At 32.1% G+C, this 10,620-nt stretch overlaps 1 protein-coding gene across 1 annotated transcript in view; it reads left to right on the forward strand.

Moving 5' to 3' along the window:
• Nucleotides 1–2,249: 2,249 nt before the first annotated feature.
• The window catches only part of LOC111088216 (putative leucine-rich repeat-containing protein DDB_G0290503), a gene marked incomplete at its 5' end in the record, with an annotated part of 40,639 nt that continues 32,268 nt past the window's right edge, over nt 2,250–10,620 (forward strand). The window contains 3 exons of the mRNA XM_022397625.1: nt 2,250–2,363; nt 5,912–6,025; nt 9,031–9,220. Of these exons, the coding sequence (XP_022253333.1) occupies nt 2,250–2,363; nt 5,912–6,025; nt 9,031–9,220 (418 nt within the window). The remainder of the gene's footprint in view (nt 2,364–5,911; nt 6,026–9,030; nt 9,221–10,620) is intronic.

Genomic DNA, 10,620 nt, shown 5'->3' on the forward strand with positions numbered 1-10,620 from the left:
TGGCGTAATACTAGTCACGGACCTCGCTGATGCAACAGTATGTTATATTAATTGATCTGTGAAAGTGAAACAGCAGCTTTATTAAAATCCTATGGACAGTAAGATTGTCATTAAAATAATGGATTTAACATAATTATATCTATAAATTGATGATGTAATCATATGTGGAAGTATAGTAACAGTTACTATCCACCCCTGTAAAACTCGTGTAAGATAAAACCATAAAGTAATAAGAGCCAGAACAAAATATTTTGTCAAGTTATATGGATAGCATAAAGTCAAACTAGTGAAACATTAAATTTTAAATCATTGCATGATATTTAAATAAACATATTTTTCTGAAAGATTTACATATAAATGGTCAGGAAATGTAATGAAATATAGAACTAATGCATTAGTGTTTTAAACCAATTATATTAAATCTAGCCATGCTGAGAGATCTTGATACATGTTGTGGACGTCATTGTCTCTGACGTCATGGGTAACTGTCATGGCGACCTAGCAATGTGCTCTCTAGTACCATTTCGTGGAACTATTACGTAATTGTCTCTGACGTCATGTCCGCATGTCATGGTGGCCTAGCAAAGCATACTCTCTGATGAAATCATTGTCTCTACCTCTTCACTCCTCCCGTCCCTATTGCTTGAAATCGACACACATGTAGCACCCTCTAGCGACAGGCAATTTCCACCTCTTAAGTGAGGGAGTAGCTACTGACGTTATTGTTAATAATGACTAGAAAAATTGGCCTTTCTAGTAAGTAAACTTTGGCCTGACTAGCAAGTAAACGTTAATTCTCACATACATTTAAACACAGCATGCTTAATTTACTTAACATTTTTGTGTGTTTAGTACTATATATATGTGTGTGTGCGTGTATGATGATGTTAAATTCTTATTTTATGTTTAGTACTATACATATAATGAATTACGTAAGGAAAAAGTAGGTTTTTATGATAATATTTCAAACAAATCTTATCATTTAGGTAAAATCGAGCCTTGAAATAATTATTAGGGTTTCTAGAACTTGTTAATAACGTCACATATAAGCCAAGTCATAGAAGCTAGGGAAAATTCTTAAACCTATGTATCGTACCTGTTATCTAAACTTAATAGGAGCAAATATGTATATAACTTTGTGTGAATCTTTATCGAAAAACCAATCACCTTGCTATGAAATATTAGAAACGAAATGAAAATACGAGAAATATTGAACATTCCAATATTTTTTTTTGCCCCCCAGTGGCACAGCGATATGTCTGCGGACTTACAATGCTAGAATCCGGGTTTCGATACCCGTGGTGGGCAGAACACAGATAGCCCATTGCGTAGCTTTGTGCTTAATTACAAACAAGCAAACTAATCTTTTTCACCTAGAAATAAATGTAAGCTAAGCCTAATTAAAGCTGTAGGAATTTAGTCTGTTCTACCCCTAACTTGAACAGAAATTGTAAGATAAATTACAGATGGTTTAACACCGGGCAAAACTAGGAAGAACAAATATTGCAAAATAGCGTTTTAAGGGTTTTCTAATACTGTTACCAAATTTAGCGTAAAACATAAGGATATATAACGGTCACAGAAAATTGTTTTTAGCCTAAACTGTTGCCCGTTTAAATAGCAATGTTCCCTGGCATGTACCCTTAGGACCGCCACAAGGAGTGACATAGAGAGTTGATGTTCGGAGCTGATCCCCATATTCCACCCCAGGGACCCCTATACGCTTCTTAAGCTATTCTACTGATCTCAATCAAACCTGGCATGCACCTTTTCGGCCCATGGGGAGTCACATATGGTGGATCGGCTTTCCAGAAAGTTTCTATTATTTACTTAGCTACGAAGAAGTTTCTCTTTAACAAACATTTATAGAACAAGTATGACTTGTTAGTAATATCCTTATTTTGTCTGTTTTTACTCCAGTGTAAATGTTAACTGTACAAGTATAATGTTTCAAACGTCAATAGTATGCAATAGTATGCTTATAGGTTTCGTTGTGAACTATGTAGCACATCATACTTGTTTTAATAAAACTGTACAAGTATAATGTTTCAAACGTCAATAGTATGCTTATAGGTTTCGTTGTGAACTATGTAGCACATCATACTTGTTTTAATAAATCTGTACAAGTATAACGTTTCAAACGTCAATAGCATGCAATAGTGTATTGCTTATATGTTTCGTTGTGAACTATATAGCACATCACACTTGTTTTAATTATGTAAAATAATATTATTCCACTACCGTTGTAGCACGAAAACAAGCAAATTCTAGAAACGCCTTTAACAGAAGGGTCAGGTACCGTCAGTCAAAAATCGCTGGATATTGAAGTCAACAAACCAGAAGATCCAGAGTCGTCCAAAAAGGTCAGCTCAAAGGGTTATAAGGTCAGCCGTGTTAATGTGGGTTTTTCGTCCGCTTTGGTTTCGAAGACTGAGTAAATTCTATGTAGTATACCACATTTAATCGCCCATATTTTATGGACACAGTAATGTGCTGTTATTACCTTTTATATAAACCCTTTAACTGTGTGATAGTTTGTTTTGAATTTAATAATTCATGATCATTTTTAAACTTTATTATTATTAAAGATTCGTGGTTATTATTGGCTCTAATACTCTTTGGTTGAGTCAATATTACAGTTTTTTACTATAACATCTTATGTTGTGTTTTTTGTACTTGTTCTGCTATGGCCGAATTTTCAGTTCTTTCATGTTTTCCACATTCTTTATGTTCTACGAAACGATATTTTGAATACGTTTTGTCTGTCCTATATCAACACTTCCACATTGACATTCAATTTTATAAATTCCATCTTTTTCCATTAACTGTATATTATCTTTAATATTGCCTAAAATTTGTTTTATCTTATCCATCAGAGTAAAATATTTGTTCATTTTTTAAACATTTTGATTAAAAAATAGCTAAACCTGAAACATATAGCAAAACTAAGCATTTTTTTATTTTATCGCAACTGAATTTTAAGGTAATACCTTGAACTATTGTTAAAAAACGTGAAAATTATTTTCCTGTCTTTTATTTACTACTTAGGTAGGCAGGTGTGTATTAGTGGTTATCAAAACTTTGTGTAGGTTTACGAAAAATTCCGAGAACAACTACAACTGATATCAATTCACAGTGGAATGACATGTATCAGAAATACATTTTGATGTCATTTGGCGTTTTGTAGATAGTTTGATTTATTCTTCATCGGGGTTCGATCCATGTTTTGGACCAGGGAGGGCCAGGTTCAGCGTTAACCTCTTCCTCCCTCTCAGGAATTGTTATTTTGTTTGCGATGTTACTGAATCCTAGGTAATAATCCTTGTTACTTTGTTGCTTTACCCACAGCATGTTAAGTTTTGTCCATTGTCTGCAGTTTTAATTAATATACCCTTTTCATGCCATGTCCAATTCACTGGGTAGTATCAACTCGTATATTTTCACTAGCTTCACTTATGTATTATCGCACTATTAGTCCGTGTTAACAATACAGTTTTACCTAGCAGTGATACACACACATAATCTTATTTTTACATATAAAACCCTTTTCAAGTTGAGCTACGTTTGTGTCTAGGATTCAGTTATTCTAGCACTGTTTGACTTGTAAGATTCTTATTTATGATGTTCAGAGGGGAGAGGTACTTAGGGCTTGGTTCATCACGTATTATATAACCCTATAGTTTGCTCATCAGTTAATTTTTATTACTATTTTTCTTATAATATTGAAGCGAGTTATCCAGAATTTTGTCTGATAGAGTTGGCATGATTAAATAGTTGTGTAGAAATTCTGAATTTGTTGATCGTGGGACTCTATATGCTTTCGTTCAAATATAGTTTTGTATTTGCTAGCTTGTTGATATGTGTATTTAATACATTTATCCATGTTATACAGGCATATTGTACGACTGATCTTATGCATGTTCTGTAAATTTTTAATATGTTTTCTGGTGAAGCTCCTTGTTTGTTGCCAGTCAGGCTCCTAGGGTAACTCGCTCTTTTCCAAATTCTGGTTTATATGCTATTAATGTTTGGTATTTAATTTTGAGTCAAAAATAATCGGTAAGAATTTTGCTGATGTTGCTACCTGTAAGAGAGTCCCGTCTATATATAACCGTTGTATTAATTTGCTTTTTTTTGTACGATTTTGTAAATAATATGACTTGTGTTTTGTGCACATTAGTTTTAATTTTCCACTTATTGCAGTACAACTCTATTTCGTTTATTAGTTGTTGTATATTCTATGTTGCTGTTGTTGGGTTTGGGGCATTCTTCCAGATTGCAACATCATCTGCGAACTGTGAACAAATGTATGGTTTTGGGTCTTTGAGAGGCATATTGCTGACAAAAACTGATAAAACAGGGTAGGGCTAAGTACTCCTCCTTGAGATACAACCGCCTCCAGAGTTCAGCACTCGGAGTAGGTGCCTTCAACATTTACTCTGATGCTCCTATCTTCCAGGAAGTTAGAAACCCAGTGAATAATTTCTATGGGAAGTTCCAATTTGGACACTTTGTATCTGAGTCCATTGTGTCATACTTTATTGAATACTTTTTCAACACCTAGGAAGCATGTGACTGTACATTGTTTTTTTATTAAAACAGTGCATTATTTCTTCCGTTAATCCTATGAGATGATCTGTCATTTGTCTTGCTTTTCAGAAGCCATTTTGTGTTTCGAGGACTACTGATTTAGTTTCAAGGTAGTTTATGAGTCTATTATTTATAATTTTTTCGAGTAGTTTTCCTAGATTGCTTATTAGACTTACGGGTCTGTAGTTTTCGGAGTTATTCGCTGATTTTCCTTTCTTCTGGAGCATAAGAACATCGGGCTGTTTCCAAGCGGTTGGTAGGTATTCTGTTTTTAGAAATAAGTTATTCAAAGATGTGAAATGTTCTACTAATTTCAGTTGGCCTTTCTTGAGTAATAAATTTTGAATTTTGTCTTGTCCTGGTGCTTTGTTTTTCAAAGTTTTATGTTTTCTTGTACTTCTGTTACTGTGATGGGTCTGATAAGTTGTTTTGTGGTGTAGTCGTGTTCCGCACCGTTGTTATGTTATTGTGTTCAGTGTCCTTAGTGAAGTGTGGTGTATATATACTGCGATTGGTTGGGATGTAATCATTTACTATGTTAATGAAGTGGTTTTTCATATTTAAATCGTCTGGAGTTTTTGGAGTTGTTATTTAAAGGCGTGTGCTTTCTGATTATTCATGTATGCTAGTTTATTACTATGTTTAAGTGTAGGGTAGGTGGTGGATACTGTTTGTTTGTTTTTGAATTTCGCGCAAAGGTACGCGAGAGCTATCTGAGCTAGCCGTCCTTAATCTAGTATTGATAGACTAGAGAAAAGGCATCTAGTCAATACCACCCACCGCCAACTCTTTGGTTACTCCTATAACAACGAATAGTAGGATTGACCGTCACATTATAATGTCTCTACAACTGAAAGGGCGAGCATGTTCGGTGACAGGGATTCGAACCCGCAACCCGCAGACATTTATGGTTGTCTCAACTATTATCAGTTAAAGAAGACCAAACCAGTTACAATGAATCCACATCAAGCTACTGTTACCGCCGCTAATCACAGTTTGGGATGACACAGTCACATTTATACCTTCTGTTGTCGCTAAACACAGGCTAGAATTGCAGAACCAACAGTTCTACGAGGTGGTTTTTATTGTTATTTTATTCGAATTTCGAAGTTCAACTGATGATAACCACCAGTTAGATCTGAAATGAATGTGCTGATCTGCAGTCCTGAACTTTTATTAAAGTCACGTTTGAGTATATTTACTTTATATGTTTCAAAGCTCACAGGGAAACATTATTTTGCAAAAATATATGACTTGTATAAAACGTTTGTGTTTATTTCAATAAAGAAGATTTATTCTAATTATTCACGTACTTTTATAGGATAAAAAATCACAAAGAATAGCTACATCTCTAAAAGAAGGTTCAGGTAACGCCAAAGAAGAATCTCTAGAACCCGAAATTAACAAACCAAGAAATCCAGAACCATCGATAAAGGTAAGATCAGTTAGTAACACAAATGACTGTGGTAATATCTGTTTTTCATATGCATTGTCATAGACGATTAGTGAATTCTAAATTGTTCATACTTCATGATTAAATTAATTTTAGGAATAGAATACTAATGAATTTCTACTGAAGTAACAATATATTAAAATAAAATATTTCAAATTTTTAAATGTTATAAACAAGAAGAAAATGTATTTAACAGGCACCTAGATAGCAAGTTAAACAGAAAGATCAACGCTTGGTTTATCGAAAAGTGAATAAGTAAATGAAACGGACAAAAGATCACAATTTATCATATACATAGCACTAAAATAATAAAGGAAAATAAAGTAATAATGTTCGAATCGTTTTAAAATCACATTTTTTTGTTATTGTTGGCTTTAGAGAATTGGCTATAGTAAATCATCATATATATATATATTACAATGTTAAAGTCAGTAAAACTTTTAAGGTTGTGAATAATTGGTATTGATGAGAATGTTTAAATCACCTGAAATTTTTTTGGTTTAGAATCATACGGCTATTTGTTTCACTTACGCAGCTTTATAGCTTTATGTGTTTTTCAGTTTGGATGATTTAGTCGAAATTAATTTGTACTTTATTTTTTATTGAGCATAGACGTATAGATAAGTCAAGTCAATATATTTATCAAGCAGGAAAAGCTTTGCTTGATGTTTTACAATATTTGGTTTTTAACAACGTACCACTGGTCCATCAATCCTTGTAAGACATATTTGACTGATTTTATTTTGTACCCAATTTTTATTTTCGTTATCTACGTAACTTTTACTGAGGATAAAACGTAAATTGATTACAATCCAAATTATGAAACTTTTTAAGTTACTTAAATGGTTGACTTAATCTATGAAAAAAACAGTAAATATATATATATATATATAATGTGCCCATGTTGTTAACCAAAAGGCTAAACACTTAAATCTTTTAACTCTTTATAATAAAAATAACAACATCACATTAAAGTTTCATTCAAAAAGTCTTCTTCAAGTCCAGATTTATAATATTTTCATAAAGTATGTACTTTTATATATTTCTTTCACAGTGTTTCCAGCCTAATGATTTTATTTTATTTTACATTTTAATGTTTCACTTTTTCATTTTCATTTTTCACACGGTTCTCTTATCCACGTTCAATCACAAGTCTTCATCTAGTGTCAGATAACTTTCTTCTCATGATATCAGAAATGAGATCCTAATTATTACCATGGCTTTTCGCAATAATTCACTTGTTAACTTTGTATGAGGAAATGCAAAAAATTTCCTTTTATGTCAAACCTTTCTAACTCTCTTTGTCTGCAGTCTTCAACGTTTAGCTTGCTGGGAGTGAAAGAGGTGAGATCAAATGGTATTGTATAGTGATCTTGTGTAGCATAATGTCTATCGATTTCTTCTTGATTTTAACGTAATAATTAACTGCCTGGTTAACTTCCGATCTAAAAAGAAAACTTTGATGTGATGTTTTCTTTTCTGAAAAAAATAACAAGCTGACAACAGAAGATTATTTAAATTTATCCGATGTCAAACTGGTCTATTATTTGAAGAAACAGTTTTCTAGTATTTAAACTTAAAGTATATAAATTGTTAAAATTAAATATGCACAATAATAATCATTGAGAGCTCAACAGAGAACATATATAAATCAATAATCGAGTTATTTATAAAAACCTTTCTTTTTCAGATAATTTTAAATCCGATATGTTTTCTCTCTTGTATTTTGTGTTTTTGCACTTTGAACCATAAAATTTAACTTTTAAGTCAATAAGAGGTCTGTTGAACAATATTTAAGATAAAAAAGGTTTTTAACTGAGACAGATATCAAGGTTTGCCGAATAGTAATTAAATGTTAAAGATACACATATATATATTATCTGTCTAGGTTTTAATTTTTCAATAAATTCATTTTCTTTCGAAGGAAGTGAGTATATACATGCTTTGTATTCTATAATATACCACTGATCCATTAAGCCATAGACTAGGGATCCTGCAATATGCCACTAAAAATAACTCTATGTTAAAAGTTTTAATAACAGTTTTCCTTTGGGGATGTTGTTTTGTACCATTTAATGGTTTCTGTAAGTCTTATTAGTGTTTGTGTTGTTTTACTCTTTACTAACTTCACTAACATGTAAAATCTTGAATAACAAAATCAAGGCTATTTTCTCAGAAAGACACGTAATCTTAAAAATATTTTGGATATAGTCTGAAAGACTGCTCTCTAGATTATACAGTACACAGTATCCAAACAATAGCACGACTCCCCAACCGTAAAAAAATAATGACATTTACCCCAAAACTCTTATCAACATTATATTTTACATTTAGTAATTTACTGCTGTTTAAAGTATATAACTTTTGAACATTTCTTCGGTCAATTATGATTCTATAATTATATTTAATTAATCGTCGATAATTAACATCTTATTTGTCTTTTAAGGGGCGATATAACACAACTGTCGACCTGAAAACAGGACATAAATGTGCCTGAACATTAATCTTAGAAATTATTTTCCTGTTCTTACTAACGGCATATTGGTAAACACACAGAAATATAAAACGTGTATAAAGTAAACCAGTTCCACACAACTAAAGTATGTAATCTGTGTTGCACAAAAACATAGAACCTAAAGGCTATGGATATGTGATAGAAATATAAAAAATGTATAAAATTAAATATTCATAGAACGTTCATGCAAAAAAGCACCTTAAACAGTAAAGATTCAGTTCAAATAACTTGATGAAAAGTGTAAACCTAGTGTTTGGTTTGATTGACAAAATTTATAGTATAAAGGTATTAAACTAATATGAGAATCAATATCTTAATGTTGTGCAGTTATATCTATACTATGACATGTCAAAATTTTGTCTGCAGAACAAAAGCTAAGTTTAATCGTACTAATATGGGGAAGATGTAACTGCAAAATTAATGTTAGTTTTTTAATACAAACACTAGTAACTTTTTAAAAATTTTGTTTCAGTGTTTACAACTTAAACATCGTGGAAAGAAAACGAAGAAGTCTTATAAAAAGCCTGCCTCAGTAGAATCAACTACTGACAGTGAAATTTTCAGTAAGGAACCCGCCTCCGTAGAAGAACCATCTACTGACAATGAAATATTTATCAAGGAGCCTACCTTAATAAAAGCAGCTACTGAAAGTGGAATGGGTAGTACGTTGTTTAACTGAAGCATTTAACTGTATTCTTTCTGAAGTCAAGAGTAAAGCGTATTTATGTTTAAATGTATAGTCTTTAAGGTGTAAACAGAAGCTTATGAACTTTGATAAACTACTTTTGTCGTAAACAGATACGGCTTTTTGCCTAGTCCTAACAAAAAACTAGAATAAGCACAGATTTTAGTATTATGGATTAGTTACATAAAAGAGCTAACTAGTCAACAACCCACAAGCTTAATGGTTTAGAAAATATGATTTTGCTTTGAATTTTGTGTTATTTCTTAAATAAAAAAATAAAACGTGTTTTGCTGCAATCGATAAGCTCTTCTAAAGTATTATAAAACATTTCTTTTAAATGTGCTAGATTATCCACTAGAAACTAACTACTATTACTAGTGTTAGTATAATAAGGAAACAAAGAACAAGAAAAAACTATTTCGTTTAGTCCTCTTATTTAATGAAACAAAAAGGTTGGTTACCAAGAATATGCTATGACCACGTGAAACATCATGTTAATTCTGATTGTTTTGACGATCATGATTGACAATTGTAAGTTAGAAGCCAGCGCATTTTGGGTGCGAGGCTACTTTTATGAATGTTATGTGGTGTAGGAAGGTAATCTAACTTAAGGAAATCATCACTTTAAATTACTAAGTTATAGATGTTCTACAATTTCTTGGATATGAGTTTTTCCACTTCGGTCAGTTCTAGTCTGTTTTCAAAAGTAGAAACACCAACATAGAAGTTATCGTCTCCCTTCCTTTTGTACCATTTTCGTTTAACTTATTTTATTTTAAGTTACAGCACGTTTCCTATAATTCATTCATTTTTATTTTAATTGATTCAGTTTCCCTTAGCTTCATTAATAAATTTAGATATTTTACATTATTTTCATTTAGTTAATTTGATTTCGTTGTATATTCCATATTGCTACCCTATGGAGGGAGACGTATGTCCTATGTTTCTTTCTATTTCTCCTTTCTTCTTCCTCCCAATAGTAACAATTGTACCCCACTCCTTTATTTGTGGGCTGATCACTTTTTTATCTCAGAGAACTTTTACTTTGGTCCAACACGTCCAGGCATCGTAGAATTAACTGCCACATCAGTGCAGCAGAAGATAAATAAGGTATAGAAATATGTATATACTGCTCAGACCAGGACACTGGACACGTGGTAAAAGCACTACAACAATTTTTAAATTAATCGTGGCGTTCCTCAACCAAATACAGCCATTTCAAACTGTCAGGTGGGTGAACAATTGGAAAATTTCTCAATGAATAACTCCAAGAAGGTTATTGATTCTGCTAACAAATGTCAGTTTAAAAAAGAAGAGAAAAGAGTACTACAAGACAATGGAAAATAACAGAAAAGAAACCTCTTACATCAGTAGTGG

The sequence above is a fragment of the Limulus polyphemus genome, unplaced genomic scaffold, assembly GCF_000517525.1.
Source record: "Limulus polyphemus unplaced genomic scaffold, Limulus_polyphemus-2.1.2 Scaffold3346, whole genome shotgun sequence".
Lineage (NCBI taxonomy): Eukaryota > Metazoa > Arthropoda > Merostomata > Xiphosura > Limulidae > Limulus > Limulus polyphemus.